Genomic DNA, 18,958 nt, shown 5'->3' with positions numbered 1-18,958 from the left:
GTCGTAGTTGGGCAGTCATCTAAGCCAATTACCTAAGCCACTTTTGGAACCAACAGCCTTCACACTAAAATGTCATGTCCTTATGTATCATTTATTACTTCACTTGGACCCTCCCCTAGGCCTAGGGGACCAAGATGTTTCACGACCAACAATATTTTCATATCAAAGTCCCCTAGCCAGGCCAGGGGACCTTCATATCCCCTTATTCGAGTAAGGTAGGAAACGTGCCCCGTTCACCGACAGTCCATGGATACGGGTGCCACGACCGGGTGGCCACAATGTACATGCGCGAATGACTCGACCTCATATCGGGCCATGGATGCATCGCGCCGTGTTCATTTTGGTATCCCCTGACGTTTTTCACAATTTACACACAAGTAAATAAACCGCCAAGAAACGCTCACTAAATCATCCTAATTTCCCCCAAATTCTCCTCAAAAGAATATCAGTGGAGCCTTTTACAGGACACCAAATAAAAGAGTCATGTCTCAGCAAGGTGCAGCGTTACAGACTTACAACAATGAACTTGTGAAATGTGAGTTTACTTTTACGGTGATTTTTTTCAGGTTGACGACCACCAAAATAAATGAGGACCCGAATTTCGTCAGTACCCTAATACCTTACTTTATAGTATGTAGGCCTATTCACTTTAAAAGAGGACCATCTCCAAATTCTGGTCAAGCTGCGTTGCTTTCGTCAAGGTAGCAGTGAGAAACTTCACATAATGGGACATGTTCTCTTGGTTTATTTTCAGGCATTGAAGATCTGTGTGGTAAACGAGATGAGCTGAACAAATCTATTTTGTCTGAAGAGGAGGAGAAAGCAAAGATTCAGAATGATATCCGAATCTTGACAGAGAGACTATCCAAAGTAAACGAGAGTCTTAGTAAAAAGTTGGCATCCCGTAATGAATTCGACAAGACAATTGCTGAAACTGAGGCTGCTTATATGAAGGTGGGTTTTATCAGCAGTTCCTGTCTCCCATCTCCCTGAGCAACAAATGTCTCACAGTGCTGTAGTGTTAACCATTCCTCTTTTATTTTTCAGATTCTTGAAAGTTCTCAGACGTTACTTCACGTATTGAAAAGAGAGACGACTAATCTGAAAGTTCCAACCACTGTGTCGCTCAATAAGAAGGAGCAAACAACATCTTAGAGTCCACCATCAATAAACGGCGGCACTGTCCTGGGAAGTTCTGACATTTATTTTGAATGCACTGTCCGAGATCTGTGATATCAAATGAGATTCCAGCCTACCAATAGAATTCAATGACTTGCAAGTAGCTCAGTGTCTGTCTTTGATTCTGAGAGCCTACTTTTGACAGTGTATGTCAAATGGACTTCACCGTATGACTCCATGAGAAGAAAGATGACTTAGCCAGAGGGAGGATGGTTATTGCCAAAGCTTTTATATGTAAATGACAAAACAAAGTCTAGGGGAAATTCAGTTTGAGTTTGTAACCTATATCATATGTTTATGTGTATGTGCGTGGGAGTGGGGCGGGGGGGGGGCATTTACTCAGGAATTTTCTGGGAGAGTTCCAACAGAACAATGGTCTCCTGTTGTAGAATTAAATGTGTCGCATGAATGAAGGCCCACTTCTACCTATTTTACAGAGTTGAAATGTTGGCGCTTTTTAAGTTTGCTTATGACAACACTTCACGAAAATAGAATGCTTGCAAATATTTCAGGCTTTACAGTATTAGGGTCACACAGATGAAGATGTTACAGTACTGTACATACATTGTGCAGTACATCATTCATGACGCTGTACATGTACATGTAATGTTTAAATAAATGCACTCAAAATGTGTTAGTTGGAAATACATGTTTAATTTTTCAATAGGTTTTGTTTTAATTCCTTTAAACAAAGTGGCAAGATGGCGAATTATGTGCAGTGGAACCTTGACACATTCACAATGTACCCCTTTGGGACCAAGAAAATTTGTTCACTGTATCCAAAGTTAACAGTATACGTGGGTACACTCCAATGTGTTCAGTTCACTATGAAGTTTTCACTGTAAAGGTGTTCATTATAACGAGGTTCCACTGCATTTTACTTTTTGTACTGTTATCCTGCAAGAGTCTCTAGTCTTGAGGCAAGCCAAAAGTTCCCAACACTGCGGTATGATGACTCCGCAAAATGAATGGCAAGTGTATTGAAAATCGATTTGTGAATTTGTCTTCAAATAAGCTGTTGGACAGCAGGTCACCTGGAACAGATTTTCCTGCGAAACTACATCTTGTGAAGAAAATGAAAATAAATTGTTTGGGGGGGGGGGGTAGGGGACAAGTATCTTGTCATATGGAGAGATTCTTGGTTATGAGACACTTGTCCTGGAAGAGTAGGTGCGCCTGGATGAGACAACTGGTAGATGGTTTCCTTCTTCAATATCAGCAGGTTGTGACATTGCCATTTGGTGTATCTCGGTCTTTACTATAGTCAGGTTGTTACATTGGTCTTCGGAGAAACTGGATGGGACAAACAATAGACGGGGTGTCTCCACATCCAACATCATCCGGTTGTGACATTGGTCGTGTCTCTGTCTTCAGCAGAATCAGGTTGACATTGAACTTAGCCTGACCGGGTTGGATAAGACAACTGATAAAGTGTGAACTTGGTCTGAGCGTGTAGGGAGGAGGACGGACAAGATAGGACGAAGTGTAGGGTGTCAGTTTAACTGAAATAGGGCAATTGTAACCGCCTCTACGATCGCCCGTGCCCAAGCGTAAGCATGGAAAAAATCGTTGGCCTGGGGCACTACCTCGACTAACATCCACTGAGAACCGTAATTAGTTATCGCTTCCCCAGCAGAAAATTTAATTAACTAAAAAAAAAATATGAAGAACCCCAAGTCTCTATCAGCGGTGACACAATCAATTTCCACAATTGAAAACAACGTGCTGTGCGTTAATCGCGAAATGAAGCATAAACATCGTGTGGTTCTATTGCGGGCCTAGCCAATCAAGCCAATTAGTGCACCTGCTTAGTTGGTCCTGGCAAGCCTAATGGAAAATGCATAGGAAATATCAATAAAGTTGGCTTTTTTGGGCGGGGTGTTAAAATAATCCCAACTCCCGACTTCTGGTTGGGTTGAAAATTGGAGGATTTTCAATTTTTTTCCCAACAAATATGCGAAAAATATTACTTTCCACCTAGAATTAATCAAAATTTCGCAAACTATCATAAAGTACTTCCTTGCGACAATCATTTGTGAAGCTTTCAAAACTTTTGGCTGATTTATTTGACCCTAAATTAGCAAAAACCAAACATTTTAGTGTTTGCATGCACCAATGCACAGGAGGCTAATTGCCAGATTAATTCACACCTATCCAATCGCAAGCAATAGGAATTATGGAGTCTCCCTCTATTCAAAACAGAGTGTGCCAGGCCTGCCATTACTGTTTTTTAATTTCCTTCAAATAATCTGTTTTTCATCCGGTGTTGCGCATAATTAAACAAAAGAGAAGTTTATGTAAATTCGTGTTCATTTGTACAACAGAACATTATTCTCTAATATTTAGTTTGAGGACATTGTCTTCATACATGTTTGTTTTGTTGTGTTTGCATTGGTGAAATATACGGCGGGAAAGACATTGTAATTTATCTGGGCGAGACGACTTATTAAGTCGGGGGACGGCTTATATCCTATCTTTTTTATTACAAGGCCAGGGTTTAAACCGTTGCGTCAACATTAACAGTTCCTATTAAAAAATATAATTAATCTGGCTTGTAATCATTTATTTAATTTTATTCGGAAATTTTCAATAAATTGGAGTTGGTCGGCGGCACTTGTCAATTTGGACTGGACTCTGCAGAGGTTTAATACGTTAATTTGGCCGTCGCAAGTTTGAAGGTAAGATGCCGTTTTCTGCTCCAATATATGTGCTTTGACAGGGCAGCCTGGACTTGGTGTTGAAAATTCTAACGTCACCGTAAACTATATTTCTTGGAGGCTGTTCTTTAGACCCCTATAAAATGCAGTCTATTCCATCATCCTGATCGTCTTTACTGCGACAGGACGAGGCAGCGTCTATAGCCTAACACTATTTGACTTGTCTGCCGCGAGAGTCGGTCACACACGCACAGTTACGAAAAATGCCACTTTCATTTGAAGATAAGCATTACATTTTGTCTTCGCGATCGACTCACCCTATCATGCCAATTAACTATGACAACTACATGTACTATGACTATGATAAATCGAAATTATTTCTCTAGAACTTTTAAGCGCATTTCAAATTATTAATATTTGTCATCGCGGTAATATTGAATACTGTAATTAAAGGTCGGAAAGAGTAAGAATATATGTATTGCATTTCATTTTATTGGCCTTTCCGACTGCGGCATTTCCCCTTGCAAAATGCAAAATGCAAAATGCAAGGGGAAATGCCGCAGTCGGAAAGGCCAATAAAATGAAATGCAATGCATATATTCTTACTCTTTCCGACCTTTAATTACAGTATTCAATATTACCGCGATGACAAATATTAATAATTTGAAATGCGCTTAAAAGTTCTAGAGAAATAATTTCGATTTATCATAGTCATAATGTATGGTGGAACGCTTGCAATAATATACGAGATGTCCCTAAGTCCACCCGGCGCTTACACGAAAAAGTGTTGTCATTGGTTTAATTTTTACATTTTAGAAAATATGATAGGTCTAATTCAAAGTCCATGAACATATGATTATCAAATTTGATATTTTATATCCTCAACACACTGATCCATAACTGAATCACATTTTAAACGTTCTACAAAGTTTAACAAAAGACACAAGTTAGAGACAAATGACCGGTCATGATTTTTCAACCCCTCCTAAGATGGAACCAATTCGTTATTGTATTTTGAGATGGTTCCTTATTTATATCAAGCATCTTGACCCTCTGAATGTAGTGATAATGCTCAGCTTTCAGACAACGGGGCAGAGGCTATACGGAGGCACCGCTGGAAGTTCAGTATGTAGTTAAGAAGCTGTTTTGAATCGAGCCCGGACGCATGTGACGAAAGGACTGCTTATAGTTGTCCAGCGGTATTGCCTCCGTAGCCTCCGCCCATATTGACGCGCGTTGTCTGAAAGCTGAGCAATGTCAATACAGTGAGGGTCAAGATGCTGAAATAGAAGCAGTGCATCTTTTTTGCAGACCCAACAAGATGGCACTCAAGGTATTTGCATTCCTTCTCTTTGTTGTGAGCATGGCTCGCGCTATTTCCTTCAAGGAACAACTGTTGACTAAACATAACGAGGAACGCACACAGGCGAAGTCAAGCATGACGCCATTAGTAAGTAAAACGTATTTGTCGTATTTTATATATGTCGTATATTTTTTATACTGTACATTGTATTAGGGTAATTGTTTACTGAATGCGATTTTGCTTGAAACGCGAAAGGTTTGTTGGTTCGGTTTGGCTGCACTGAGGCGCTGTCGCAATCGCATTCAGTGGAAACCTGAGTACTATATGCGACCACGCATGTGGTAGTGATATATTACTTCATACCGCACCATGCGAATATCGCATTGTTTGCGAAATATGCGAAATCGCGTCGTCAAATGGCACTCAGTGGAAACCTGTCACATTCATATTCATATTCAGCTGGGGCTGGTTCCACGGAGTGCAATTGAACGCACAAAACTAGCGATTTAAATCACTGCGACGTGCGAGTGTAATCGCTGCTACATGTATAATGTGCGACAAATGAAAATATTTCGTCTGCGGGTAAACCACGGGTAATCGCCAGATTCGCTTTTCGCGGCGATCACGGATTTGTTGTCGCAGAGACCTGCGATGACCAACCCAAACGAGCGGTTTTAATGCATGCGATCATTATTGCAGTGCTGCTCTTAGCAACTTACATGATCCCTCGTTTGTGCGGCGCTTTAGGTCTCATTAGGGAGGATTTTTTTTATTCATGCGCGGCTCTCATCGTAGTTCCTAAAAGTCCTCACAGTATGTCAGTGTTGATTCAGCAGTTGTTTTGGAAAAGACATGTTATTTTTGGAGTTTCTGAAACCTAGAGCGCTACTCAATAGGCGGCTGACAAGAAACTACGCATTTTACTGTTGTTGCCGACGTATGTGTACACTGAATGCCGTCCAGTGCCAGTTGGTGCGTTTTTCGCTGATTTGTGCAAAATTCAACATATCTCAAAAGTTCAATGGTTGACCCTCGTTTTTTTTTTATTTTTGTGTGGCGTAACCAACTGTCTTTCATGGAAGAATAGTCACTGTAAGAATTATTCAGGAAGAAAAGTATAATATTTGGGTTTTTTCGTGATTGTCCGGCCCAATTGGCAATATTGCCATTTGGGATGGTGAACAGAGCTAGGAGCAAATGCGACGCTTATGATTTATTTAATGAATCAAAATGCCCGATTTAACATCCTGCAGAATCAGGGGAATTGTGCGTTTCCAGTGATATACGGCACAAATGGGTTGTCCTCATGCGTTCACTTTGGAAACGCATTTTAAAATACATGTAGATGTTATGTCCTGTTAATGGGGCACGTCATCATCGCGTACATTTGGGAAAAACTCCCTAACGAAACCTTAGTTCACGTCACATTCTGCATGCCACATGCGCGTTGTTGTCGCAATCACAATTATAGTGCGTACGGTTTTTGCTGTCAGCGCGGCGAGCTATATGGACGGGGACATCAAAACAATGTTTAATTTTGTTTGTTTTCTCTCAGACTTGGAGCAGTAAGCTCGCAAATTACGCTCAAGAATGGGCAAACGGATGCAAGTTTGGCCATCGTTCAAATGAAGAATTGGCTTCCAAGAATCGTGGGGAGAATATCTTCGCAGCGTGGGGTTACGACATGGCCACCATTGGAACGTCCGCCGCAAAGTCCTGGGCCTCTGAGAAGGATGATTACACCTACAGTTCCAACAGCTGTAAAGATGGGGAGCAGTGTGGCCATTACACAGCGGTAAACACAACTCATTAGCAAGAGCAACGCAAAGCGTAGCATGCCTATGACCGAGTGTTGTTTGTGGGCTTGACGGGAGTCTCTTTTTTTCTTTCTTTGTAATCAACGACCAGTGTATAATTGAGAGAAATACTCGAGAGAAATTGGCATGATTGAATGGAACCTACCTTTTCCGTATTAATGGACGGAATCAAATTAAAGATGGCTACCATGGTGCCATATTGAATTTCGGCTGTCGTTTTAAAAATGACTGAATCTTTCCTAAATTACTTGCAAGACAGTTAAGACAGGCTGCCATATATGAAATTTGGGATCGCACGGATTTTGGACAGTGATGTCAATGAAGGTGTGACTGGATGCCTGTGATGTGTCTGAGTCGGGCGATTTATTAAACGCGGGCGCCGATTTTTAGCTTGAGACATCCTCCGCACTCGACTTGTTAGTGAGACCTTCGACGTCCAGATTTTGATCGCGCGTCTAATAATAATTTGTCTTTTATTTGCAGATGGTGTGGGAGGCTACCACGAAAGTTGGCTGCGGTTCCAAGGAATGCAGTGACGGCATGCAGGTGGTCGTCTGTAACTATTCCCCGGCGTAAGTTGCTATTCTTTTTCTGCTTTCAGCATCTCGATTTTCAGTTTATCGGCCAACAAAAATATATACGCCGTGCAAGTTTTTCAGCTTTTTCACAATCTCAAAAAACGAAGTGTTTTGGTCATCCCGATCAAGTTGTTTCAGGGGACTTCCTTCCTCTTCTTCGTCTTAGCGTTCGATTTACTATTTATGGCTATACTAAACAACCAGGCTTATGTCTCTTACAAACCTGGCTACTCCCTTGATCCCCAGAGCACCGTATGGCCATGTGGCCAATCTCTCGGTATCCCAGAGTGGGCAATTCTGGAGTACATGCTCAGTCTGGTGTCTGATCAGATAACTAATCTAAGACCTCTTCTTGATAATCACTTTAAGCTATAGATATCACGCACGCGTATGTTCGATATCATTCAACATGTTCAATTTCGAAAGACGATGGGTTGGTCATTGGTTATACATGTACATGTATATATGATGTCATATTCCCGAGTGACCTCACCTTCGATATTCGCAGTAATTATTCTACCGGTCTTACATCAGTGAAACTAGAGTAACAAATGATAACCGTTTGCATGTGCATAAGATCAATTGCATATACTGAATCTCATCTTCTGTTTCAGTGGTAATATGATTGGCTCCAAACCCTATTGAGAACTTTTACATGTGAAGATGGATGTAAGGCGATATACAAGGTGTCCAAAAAAATTCGGTTTTATATTCGCATGACTGAGGTGAATCAGGCCGTAAAATCTTTGAGTTTGGTAGTAGGAAATTTGAAGTCGGAAATCTAACGCGGAAATTTGAAGGGATGCTACAATGACGGAAGTGCATCTCGTTTGACCAGCGGGCGTGGTTAGGCGTATTTGTATGTCCCTAGAATATGACAAGGAACCACAATCTCTCGTCGCAAGCAAAAAAGGCGGGAGTAATAAGCCTTTATCGTCCATAATCCGGCCGCATCATCCGACTTAGGTACAACTACTATATATGGGCCCTAGTCCGATCGATTTCGACTCATACGAGTCGTGAGTTAAAATGAGCACTTCATTCTACATGTATGTAGATCACATTTCAAATTTAAATCGTATCATCTTGTAACATGTAGGTACTGAATATTTTCCTGATTTCAAAATAATTTTTTGGACGCCTCGTATTTTGACAAACATCCCCTGACGAGTCAGAGAATACTACCAGCAGATTTCGATAAGTTGTATCAAAATGAAAGATTAGAATAAAACTCGACAAAAAATTATTTTTGTTTGGAGCTTTTCTTTAAACCCACCTCAGATTGTTGCCGCGACGTGTAGTCTGCAAGCAACATAAATTAGACAATACCACCAATGAATATTCATAGGTTGGAGTGTCCAGGCCTATCAATTCGACGAGTGCATGTTTTTAACTCTCGAGTACATATTTGGAGAGGCATTGAAAAAATATTTGCTGTGGCAAGTCAACAGATATAAAGAAATTATTTGATGAAAAAATTAATTTTGAATTTTGCTAATTTGGTAATAGGGGGCGTGTTTTTGAGATTTTTCTGCCAGTTGGCTGAAAAGAGTGGAAATATCAATGTCTGTCTAATTTGTCGATTATTAAAAAATTTCCGTGGTCAACTACCAGTTTACTTTTCACCATTTACTTGCCCGACTGTCCGGAATATCATATCAAAATTTCAGATTCACAAAGGCTTAAAAAATCAATGGTGGTCTTGCCTCAAATCGCCATACATGCCAAGACGCCGCCATTACAAAATCACAGAAGTTTACACAGAAAATTTTGGAAAAAGTTTTCGCACGACCCAAGGTACAGACTGCCATGCGCGAAGATCCAAACCTTTAATTAACTGTTATCCACAATCTGAAAAGAATACACGTATTACTCTTCCGAGCCTAATGTGTGTTTTCGCTCAGCACCGAGACTTTTGCCCCCCCCCCCCCCACCATACCAAAAAGCTAGCTTCGCCCCAGACTATCTGTGATACTCCACGGATCTTGTAACAGTGGATCCGAAATGGAGGCCGGTGTTGGCAGTAGACGTGCAAGAGTCTAGCCACCTTCCCATCCTTGAAACCTTTATATAAAAACAATGCTTTGCTACATCAGGACCCGTGATGTGGTCGCACATTATACGCGAGATCACATCTGAATCAATAGCGAAATCAAAGCGAGGAACCAACAAAAATAAAAAAACAAATTTCATCCCAATTCAGATGATGCATGCAGCAGCTGAAAGTGAAAACTTATGATAATTTCCCACGCCATCGTCATCGCTGTTTCTTCTTCAAACCTTTTTACAAGCACTTCACGAGTGAGAGGCGTTACTTGGATGAGGCGACCGGCGGCCAATACCGGTACAATCCACTCTTTGGCGTCATGTTTCGTGGGATTTAGGATATCTTCGCAGACGGGCGGTTGCAATGATGCTTGTAAGACCGGGTCATGAGAAGGTCAACGGATTTATAAAAGGCCTATTGAAATTTGTATTTGAATCTGAAAATTGCCAATTTCTGCAATGCCCGTTGTTTAGACAGATAAATGTACATGTACTTCTATACAAATACTATGAATACCAAGTTTCAGCTAATTGGTATGGATGATAACTGCACTACGGCATTGTGTATAACTGCATTTCTATTTTCCTGGACCACCAGTAATCACGATACTTAATTGGCTCTGAATTAACCCCCTACTCTACAGTATACCGTGTACTTGTTTCCATCATCAACTTGCAAATATATATCATGAAAAAATCAAAATCTGACAAAATTATCACGCCCATTCAAATTTCTATCTCATGTGAGCCCTCCGTGCAGCGATCAGTTTTTGTGCGGATCGGTGCATTGGGCAGTCTACCGTCGTCCTATTCATGTTATAAAAACAGTATCCACCAATGAACTTCAAAACGTTTCGTTTTGATAATATTAGCCGAAAATGATATAAAAACCTGCGTTAAAAATATTTTGAGCGCGATGATTTTAGGATCTAGTATTTTTCGTATGCATGCATATGTTTAACCTCTGAAAGGGCATTTTCTGAAAGCGAATCAGACGAATCCTCGTTTACGATTTTATTTCAAGTCCTTGGTGAATAACTCCAGATTCTTGACCCGGCCGAAATAGAGTGTTGACTTTGTGACGATCGCCTGCTTTATCGATTTTAAATTCTTCACCACAGAACAACACCAAACGAAAACCAACTGTCTTTCGTGGCTTTGGTTTTTTTTGAGATGGTCCCTTAGTCTAGAAGTTGTATTTAATAGAGTATTTTCTCCATGGTCCAGGAGTATGCCCATATACCGGACACAGCTAAAATCAAAGCAGAACACGTTTGCAGACACCACAAGATGATATTCAAGACATTTGCGTTCCTACTCTTTGTTTTCGGGATGGCCTGCGCCGACTGGGACACTGCGGCCAAGGAGGCCTTTCAGCAACAAATGTTGACTGAACACAACCTAGTGCGCCAGAAGACGGAGTCAGGCATGTCAAATTTAGTAAGTAAAACGCATAGTACGTGTATGTATACGAAAAAGTTTCACTGGGCATATCAACTTTCTCATCGTCAGGGCATTTTATGCAACAGGTGAAGACCATCTCAATTATTTGTCAAATCGCGTTCAGTGTGTACGTTTATAGGGTATGCAGGCTACATGTAGGTAATCAATCTATGCGATTTGACTGGATTTCGCATGAAGTTCACAACGCATGCAATATCTGCATTTGGTGCAGTGGGCGTGCCAGTGAATGGCAAAGCTCGATGTCAAAATCGCGTTCTTGCATTGGATGCGATTTGACGCAACTTCGTATGAATTTGAGAGCGGGTGCGATTTTTGCATTATTGTCGCAATCGCATTGTGTGTATAGACGTTCATGTATTCTCTGAACGCTCCGCAAGAACGATTTTCGTTGCTGCCATCCTGCGAGCTTTTGACAACATAACGCTAGATCGCGATTTAACCGATCGGTGGCCTATATTTGCAATCGTCATATAATCATGGCTACGTCGCAGGTCGCAGTGCCAAAATCGCTCTTTTTCTGAACGATTGACGCCTTCGCATGTGCGATGGAAGAAAACTTCGCCGCGTGCACTTCCGCAATCGCATTCAGGGTGTACCTGTATACATTGTATGTTTTTGCTGTCGACGCGACGGCAAGCACGAAGGACGGCACAGAATTTTACAGTACATGGCAGGTATAAATGACGTGATACCCCCTCTTCTTAGGTTTGGAGCGAAACCCTGGAAGGATACGCTCAGGAATGGGCCGACAATTGCGTTTTCAAACATCGTAATGGAACTGACTTGCGTTCCAAGAAGAGTGGAGAGAATATCTTCGCTGCTTGGCGTTACAACATGGCCACCATTGGAAGGACCGCCGCAAAGGCCTGGGCCTCTGAGAAGTCACGTTACTTCCACGAAACGAATAAATGTTTACCCAAAGGGAAGGCATGTGGCCATTACACAGCGGTACGGTAAACAGAAATCCATGAAAAACTGGACATATTCGTAATCTGTGCCTGGTTGCTCAAAAATAGTTATGACATCGTAACCTTTAACTCATCCTAGCACTAGTTGTGTTCAATATATATAGTCCGCCAATACGAGGTAGGAGTTTCAAACTAGAACCTGAACAGTCTTATGATGACTTTAACTTAGTTTTTTCTTCTTCTCAGTTACGTTCGTAAGATTAAGCGCAGCCAAGTTAAAGTTGACGTCAACTTAGTGACTAAACTTATTTTTAAACAACCGAGTAGAACAATATCGAAGGAATAAAAAAAGCTCAGGATAATCAACCTCGACAATAAATCTCGTCTGCAGACTGCGTAGTGCAATCATGATGTCGATTGGAGGATGTAGTACATATCCTCTAGTAATAGAAACCAATATAGAGGACCGCACTTTAACACTCTTTCTTTCATTTTTTCAGATGGTGTGGGCGACTACCAAGGAAGTGGGCTGCGCGTTCACGTACTGCGAATCAAATAAAGGCATGCAGATAGTCGTCTGTAACTATTCTCCGCCGTAAGTTTCTATTATTTTCTGCGCGTCGATACAACATGCGGCAAAGTGCTTTGTAATTTCACGCCGCATCACTGCACCCAAAACATCGCATGCTTTGAGCAAGTCACCCAATGAGTCGCATGCAGTTTAAGGATAGGTTTCCACTAAATGCGATTGCGACAGTGCTACAGCTGTGTTATTTTTCAAAATATTCGCAAATTTCGCACGAGCAATACAATACCCTTCCAGTATCAAAGCAATCGATACATTATCAAGTCATACGTCTCTGAATGGAACCCTGTTGCGGACCCGTATCTGCGCCGGCGCGGACAGGAAAAGAAAAAGTTCATTTTCACCGCCCTAGAAAATGTAAACAGTAAGCTGAAAGGCAGGTCGTGCGAAACCACCTTTAATTCTTGCGCTTACTTACTTGTAAGCATTTATTCTTGATAATATCAACTGCATGTTGAGGTACATGCATCTCATCTTCTGTTTCAGTGGTAATTTTAGGGGCCGTAAACCCTACTGATAATTTTAAATCCGGGATGTATGACGACAGACAAGAGGTCCAAGAATATATAGTATATTTTTAATTTGAAAAATATGACGTACCCTAACTCAATTATAAACCCGACTAAGGCGAGGTCGATTTTATAATAGTATTTCATTTACAATTACCACTTAACACGTAGTTAATTCAAATATAAGTCTTACGGAATATTTCGCAGGACGCGTCGTATACATGTATTTTGATTGAAACATCTAGTGATCATTCACAAAATTCGACAAGCAGATACTGTCATACCATGTATTACAATGAGAAATAAATATATATATATACAGAAAACGTCTTTTCGTTTAGAGTTTTTCTTGAATCCCGCCGCAGATAAAGCAATCTGTATTGCAGCGACGTGCGCCGAATTGCATGCATGCAGAATAGGACTATCTGATGGAGAACGTTGAACAAAAAAGATTCGCTAAAGCATCATCTTGACCAGGTACGTTTAATTGGAGTGTAGACCATGAGTCAAATGTTATGTAATCATACGTATTGGCTGCGCTGACGCTATTTTTGTCATTTGGCGTACCGGGTATATTGGAAATCAAAAGTGTTAAATACAATTTTGAAACACCTTATAGCCGCTTTCCTTTCAACGTAGACCATAATAACTCTGTACGTGTAGTCACCATGGATGCGTGTTATCGTTCTCGATATCGTAATCACCTCCGGCAACTCATCATCGGCTCTTCGTGTACGTTGACGGGGCTGATTTTTATCGTTCTGACGTTTTGCGGTACGCCAGGACTAAACATATTGGAAGTCAAGCGTGCGAAAGACATTTTAAAACACCCTGGAGCTCTCTCAATGACATCACAGTAACCATGGAAGCATGTTGACTCGATGCGTTACGTAAGCATAATGGTTATGCTGATGGTTTGCCATCTGCAGTCTTGTTAGGCCAGATAACATTGAAAAATTGATTCTCGTCCTCGCCCGCCCCGCGATTGAGAAGTGGAAGACTCTGCTCGACCCAAGTCAGCCCTCCATGCAGCGATCTCAATTTTACAGGCCTTGTCTTTGGGAGCCGTGGACCAGAAACGTGACGTCACGCTGCGGGCGTTAAAATAATAGTGAAAAACAAAAATATCACTCTTGTTACACAAACCAGTTGTCAGTGTAATTTTTTCATCATTCGTTACTAGGGATGAATCAGATGATGAATGGCCGTCGCCTATAATTCACGCAAGTTACATGATGCCAATCAGTTTGCTTGGATGACCGTCGATGTTACCAAGTACATGTAGTATCACTTAACAATACAGTAATCTGTTTTCGCAACGTATTGTCACATATCAAGCACTATTACGCATGTTCATCGCGTCGTTATGCTCATTCTCCAAGCAGATCAAAGGATTCTCCCTGCCAATATGGAATTGTGTCATCACAGGCGAGAATATACCAGAATCAACCAATTTTTGCGAGCGATCGGACTCCAGACTTACTGACACTTAACCTACAAAAAAATAAACAGGCACCAGTACTATGTTGATAATCTGTTGTGTGTACCGATCAATTCGGATAGCGTATAGATCGATTACTAGGATTCTGGTATTTTCATGCGCCTATGATCTGCTCCAAATGGTGAACGAAATGGTGGTCTGTGCTGGTAGTGATTTAACGACGTAATCCATAAATCTTGTTCCGGGACTGCGCAGGAGTCTGGATAACTTCGTATTCTGTCGGCCCAGTGAAGGTCAGAGGGACGTCCGATACTCTACAATATGGTTTTCCAGCCCCGCTTTGCCGTATTTTTCGTTGCGTTGCTCGCGTATAATGCCTCGGCAAGGAAGGTAAGTCTTTGAAATACACCATACATTGTCGTAAATTTAAACCATTATTGGCCACATAGCTGGGCCGACCACATTGGCCTCTGGCTAAAGGGCTCATCCAAGCCACGAATTATTGTAAAAAGTGGGGACCTTAAGTGCAGATATTTCTGACATTGATGGCTATTTCACATACATGTCCTTTTTTTTAAAGAACACGGAGAGTATGTATAATGAACATTGTGCAAGTAGGTTGGTGAAACTATTGATTTCCTGAAGGTACACTTTCTACCTGAAGAAACAAAGAACATTCCAGCAGCAGATGCTTTTCATCTTCTACATTGTTACACTCGCAGTTCAAACAAAGTCTCTTCTCAACTGGCTGTACCAAGCGGTTTCGGATGCACTGTTATCTACACTTTAGGAATTCATGACTTGGTCCGCCCCACTACAAGAGGTGGATCGCAGCCGACTAGTATTTCGATGGACTACCCTGAGCATCTCTTAATCATTAGTCTGTTACGTGGTGGCGCTAATTGGTCTCAAGTGTAATGAGTTGTGGCATATATATTTGGCCAATCAGCGCCACCCGTGAGGCCTAAAGGTATTAGGCTACTTCATCATTCCTGTCCTGACTTCAGGTTAGACCGTTATTCATCCTGAAGCACTTGTCCAACAGCAGAGAACACGTGGAGAAGGCTCTGAAGAATGGTGCCAATGGGATCGAGGTTGACCTGCGATTCAAAAATGTATGTATGATAATGCATTACAGGGTTTTATTAAGCGGAGGGGCGGGGTCTATAGTGTTCCCCAGACGTCTCGGAATAAACGTGTTTTCATGTGTTTTTTGTGACAAAAAGTGGTTACCTGCCGACGCGATATGTACATGTACATGTTTTACTGAAATGGCTGCTGATGCTGAAACCTACATGCTGTATGCTATTTGCGCGGGAACAATAATATACTACGGGTTTGGTTACCGTGGTTACTTATCGATGCGCATGCGTAACCGGATGCAAAATATATATAGTAATTTTGTTCTGGCTTCTGCCGACTGATTCTGATTCTGATTCGAATGTGATTCTGAAAGGAAGTAGAGCAGGTTAATATCTTGAATAAAACTAACCTAAGCACTCGCGCATGTTTCACTTCAGTCCGGCAAGCCCTCTCATTTCTTCCACGGGACTAACTGTAACTGTGGCATCGATAAACAGTGCTGGTGCAAGTCACCTTATGAGTGTGAACAGAGAGAAAACAGTGTCCCGACCTTCCTACAATACTTCAGAAACATAAGTACTCCAGGTTGGTATTGTATATTTCTTGCTTTCTGAAAACCCTACCTACATAGTGTGAGAAGGATTTAAAATTCCACTTCCCGTAGTTCGGGGAATAAACGATTATATTGTGCGGTCGTACTCAAAGCTTTTGATGGCCTCTCCATGACAGCTGAGCACGCGTTTTTGGCCCCCTGTAGGCCGATTAGTGAATTAGATGCCTAAAGTACAAAATGGTCGCCAAAATCCAAAATGGCCGCCAAAATCCAAAATGACCATCGTCTGATTTCAGGATCTATATACTACCATCCGAGTTTCACAGGCTTTGTTTGGCTGGATCTGAAGATACTGTCAACGAAGCAGAACTATCTCAGAAATGGTGGGATAGGTCTAGCAGATATTCTTGTTGATGATGTATTCAATAAAGACGACAAAGGTAAGGACTTTGAGCTGTTTGATTTCACGATAGAGATCAGTTGTCTGGTCGTATTTCGTTTGATTGCTTCTAAAGACGAATGCTTAATAGTCGTGATACAACCAAGTTTACAGTACCCACTCCGTAGCCTTCTTCACTGCAACTGTGTTAGCATTCTCCCTGTATCCGACCATCCTCCGCGCTTTCGACTCCGAGACGTCATGAGCCTCGCAATCATTGTTACCGTCTGACAACCAGACTGCAGGAGTTTACCTGTTATATCGGACTTCCGTAGGCCTATCCTATAACCCCACATGACATTGTCATTCTTATGGACTCTTAAAAGTAAAGGTTTTTCGATATCCTTTAGGGTTTTTTCGGGAAACAAAACTCTTTGAGATTTTTAACAAACTAATGTGGCTTCTTTAAAGGTTCAAGAGCAGTGTTTGGGTTAGAACTGTACTTCATGAAACGCACGTATTTTATGAAGGCACTTGTGGACCAGCTTAGGAAGCGAAACAGAGAAGACATCATCAAAAATCATATAAGTAAGTGCGGAGTAGGATTTCCTTCTTGTTTGAGTATGAACTGAATGTATGAGAGTGTAACAGGCGATACATGTCAACCTAGAAAATGGTCCAACATTATTATTTATGCGTATACAATATTATATCTTGAAATATATATGCCAATCTTTTCTATTCTTTGTGCTGTTTGAACTTTTCTTAAACACCTTTTGTATTCCAGTTGCAATAGTAACAGTTGATTTCTTGGAGGAATACCTACGAGAGTACAAAGATTCGACTCCTGCAGTCTGGTTGTCAGACGGTAACAATGATTGCGAGGCTCATGACGTCTCGGAGTCGAAAGCGCGGAGGATGGTCGGATACAGGGAGAATGCTAACACAGTTGCAGTGAAGAAGGCTACGGAGTGGGTACTTGACAGCAAGAGAAGAATACGCGAAGGCTTGAGGTAAAGAAAAAGTTCAAGATCACCGATTATAAAGCCGTGTTTACGTAGAGTCCACCTTACACTCTGATACAGCACCTCGGAGTCGTGTGCATGTCGGCTTGTGAACACCCCCTGACTGTCACCATTACAATCCCCAGCTGTAGGCACATAGCATGACGAAGATGGAAACATCAGGCCAATTTGGCGAATAACTTGGGTGCTCTACATCCGTAGTGCTGCGTATACTTGCTCATGTGATGGTCGATTGAAGATTGAGAGCGCTGAAGGAGGACACTGAGCAGAATTCAAACACAAAGCGGTACATGTTAGCTAACTAACTGTGTGGTCATAACATCGATATATACACTAAACAGGGTATTTGAAAATGCTTGAAAAAATAATTCACTATGAATGAAATCGTCATCTTTATTTTCAGATACGACGTCGACCTCATCATGACCAACTTTCCTGCCCGTGTGGTGGAAGTGCTAAAAGAACCTGAGTTTTACCCCCTCTATCGCCTGGCTACGTACCTCGACTCACCAAATGAACGGATTTAAATTCAATCAACCTTCTCCGATACCTAATAGGGAAGACTCCGCTTCGTCCAGTTAACCTGGTTGATTTTGAGGTCCATCCGGTAAAGACAGAATGTTAAAGTGGTACCCTACCCTTATATAGTAGAAAACAGCTGTCAGTGCACAGTAATGCACACATACATAGGCTTGTACTGTGCTACTGCACCAAATTACCTAACATACATGTATCATCAACTCCGGAATAACTGCTGTACGAGATTCACATCCCCTCGATTTGTTTCTTTCGCTGTAGTACATCTAACTGTTATAGACTCCTGGGCACCAGTGGGCGCATGGGTCGATCATCATATGACCACGTATTAAATCTGTAATCTTCATTTATCATTTTTGTTCTTCCCATGTTTGTTATCTTATAGATTACAATTGTGTGAAAGAAATCTGTCATTTTATTCAAATCTTTATACAGGGTGTTTTAGAATGAGCGAAACCGAGACGAGAATACTTTAAACGTCTGGCTGTTTTGAGCTACCACAATCCAACACGTGTATAGTAATACAAATAGATTCTGTAATCGAAAGTTGCGTATCATTAAAAATGAAACCCTCATTTAACGGCTATTACCAAAAATGTACAAGCTCGGCAGGTATGTTTTGTCATTACATGTATCCAAAACTATAGATACAACCGATTTGAAAATCATCTTAAACTAGAGACTGCAAGCTTTCTTTACCGGCAAAGATGTCTGACCATTGTCTTTAATTAACGTGATTATCATATCCATTGCTTTATACTCTTGGAATCAACAAGTTTGATTAGTGTTTCGTTTATATTGATACACCCTGTGCATAAGTCCTCTATCTTTTGACTTGGCAAATGCTGGTGGCATCTCGAATGACGTCAGACAAAAATGCTTTGCTCCGGATC

At 41.4% G+C, this 18,958-nt stretch overlaps 4 protein-coding genes across 4 annotated transcripts; all 4 read left to right on the top strand.

The window, feature by feature from the left end:
- Positions 1 to 354: 354 nt before the first annotated feature.
- LOC135501469 (microtubule nucleation factor SSNA1-like) lies at positions 355 to 1,843 on the top strand. Its single transcript, XM_064793600.1, has 3 exons — positions 355 to 535; positions 755 to 954; positions 1,048 to 1,843. The coding sequence occupies exons 1-3, from the start codon at positions 484 to 486 to the stop codon at positions 1,153 to 1,155; spliced, it is 360 nt and encodes a 119-aa protein (XP_064649670.1). The 5' UTR covers positions 355 to 483; the 3' UTR covers positions 1,156 to 1,843.
- A 1,909-nt stretch (positions 1,844 to 3,752) lies between these two features.
- Positions 3,753 to 8,778, top strand: LOC135501513 (uncharacterized). Its single transcript, XM_064793663.1, has 5 exons — positions 3,753 to 3,857; positions 5,148 to 5,286; positions 6,695 to 6,934; positions 7,440 to 7,528; positions 8,149 to 8,778. Exons 2-5 carry the CDS (start codon positions 5,158 to 5,160, stop codon positions 8,177 to 8,179), a joined length of 489 nt encoding a protein of 162 aa, XP_064649733.1. The 5' UTR covers positions 3,753 to 3,857; positions 5,148 to 5,157; the 3' UTR covers positions 8,180 to 8,778.
- Positions 8,779 to 10,822: 2,044 nt separating this feature from the next.
- LOC135501819 (uncharacterized) lies at positions 10,823 to 13,349 on the top strand. The gene is made up of 4 exons (XM_064794147.1): positions 10,823 to 11,020; positions 11,750 to 11,992; positions 12,453 to 12,547; positions 13,025 to 13,349. The coding sequence occupies exons 1-4, from the start codon at positions 10,871 to 10,873 to the stop codon at positions 13,053 to 13,055; spliced, it is 519 nt and encodes a 172-aa protein (XP_064650217.1). The 5' UTR covers positions 10,823 to 10,870; the 3' UTR covers positions 13,056 to 13,349.
- A 1,340-nt stretch (positions 13,350 to 14,689) lies between these two features.
- Positions 14,690 to 18,807, top strand: LOC135501569 (dermonecrotic toxin LspiSicTox-betaIE1ii-like). The gene is made up of 7 exons (XM_064793737.1): positions 14,690 to 14,878; positions 15,496 to 15,603; positions 16,009 to 16,156; positions 16,421 to 16,564; positions 16,975 to 17,091; positions 17,291 to 17,516; positions 17,932 to 18,807. Exons 1-7 carry the CDS (start codon positions 14,810 to 14,812, stop codon positions 18,053 to 18,055), a joined length of 936 nt encoding a protein of 311 aa, XP_064649807.1. The 5' UTR covers positions 14,690 to 14,809; the 3' UTR covers positions 18,056 to 18,807.
- The last annotated feature ends 151 nt before the right edge of the window (positions 18,808 to 18,958 follow it).

Source organism: Lineus longissimus, chromosome 17 (assembly GCF_910592395.1).
Source record: "Lineus longissimus chromosome 17, tnLinLong1.2, whole genome shotgun sequence".
In the NCBI taxonomy this organism is placed as follows: domain Eukaryota; kingdom Metazoa; phylum Nemertea; class Pilidiophora; order Heteronemertea; family Lineidae; genus Lineus; species Lineus longissimus.
This window is presented reverse-complemented; position numbering and strand designations above follow the sequence as displayed.

Bases quoted from the DNA above. Each gene is read 5' to 3' on its own strand.
- LOC135501819 (XM_064794147.1), top strand. From the start codon at position 10,871: ATGATATTCAAGACATTTGCGTTCCTACTCTTTGTTTTCGGGATGGCC. The intron at 11,993-12,452 runs GTACGGTAAACA...TCATTTTTTCAG, and splicing joins CATGTGGCCATTACACAGCG to ATGGTGTGGGCGACTACCAA. The intron at 12,548-13,024 runs GTAAGTTTCTAT...CTTCTGTTTCAG, and splicing joins GTCTGTAACTATTCTCCGCC to TGGTAATTTTAGGGGCCGTA.
- LOC135501513 (XM_064793663.1), top strand. From the start codon at position 5,158: ATGGCACTCAAGGTATTTGCATTCCTTCTCTTTGTTGTGAGCATGGCT. The intron at 5,287-6,694 runs GTAAGTAAAACG...GTTTTCTCTCAG, and splicing joins AGTCAAGCATGACGCCATTA to ACTTGGAGCAGTAAGCTCGC. The intron at 6,935-7,439 runs GTAAACACAACT...TTTTATTTGCAG, and splicing joins AGTGTGGCCATTACACAGCG to ATGGTGTGGGAGGCTACCAC.
- LOC135501569 (XM_064793737.1), top strand. From the start codon at position 14,810: ATGGTTTTCCAGCCCCGCTTTGCCGTATTTTTCGTTGCGTTGCTCGCG. The intron at 16,565-16,974 runs GTAAGGACTTTG...GCTTCTTTAAAG, and splicing joins ATTCAATAAAGACGACAAAG to GTTCAAGAGCAGTGTTTGGG. The intron at 17,517-17,931 runs GTAAAGAAAAAG...CTTTATTTTCAG, and splicing joins AGAATACGCGAAGGCTTGAG to ATACGACGTCGACCTCATCA.
- LOC135501469 (XM_064793600.1), top strand. From the start codon at position 484: ATGTCTCAGCAAGGTGCAGCGTTACAGACTTACAACAATGAACTTGTG. The intron at 536-754 runs GTGAGTTTACTT...GTTTATTTTCAG, and splicing joins CAACAATGAACTTGTGAAAT to GCATTGAAGATCTGTGTGGT. The intron at 955-1,047 runs GTGGGTTTTATC...TTTATTTTTCAG, and splicing joins CTGAGGCTGCTTATATGAAG to ATTCTTGAAAGTTCTCAGAC.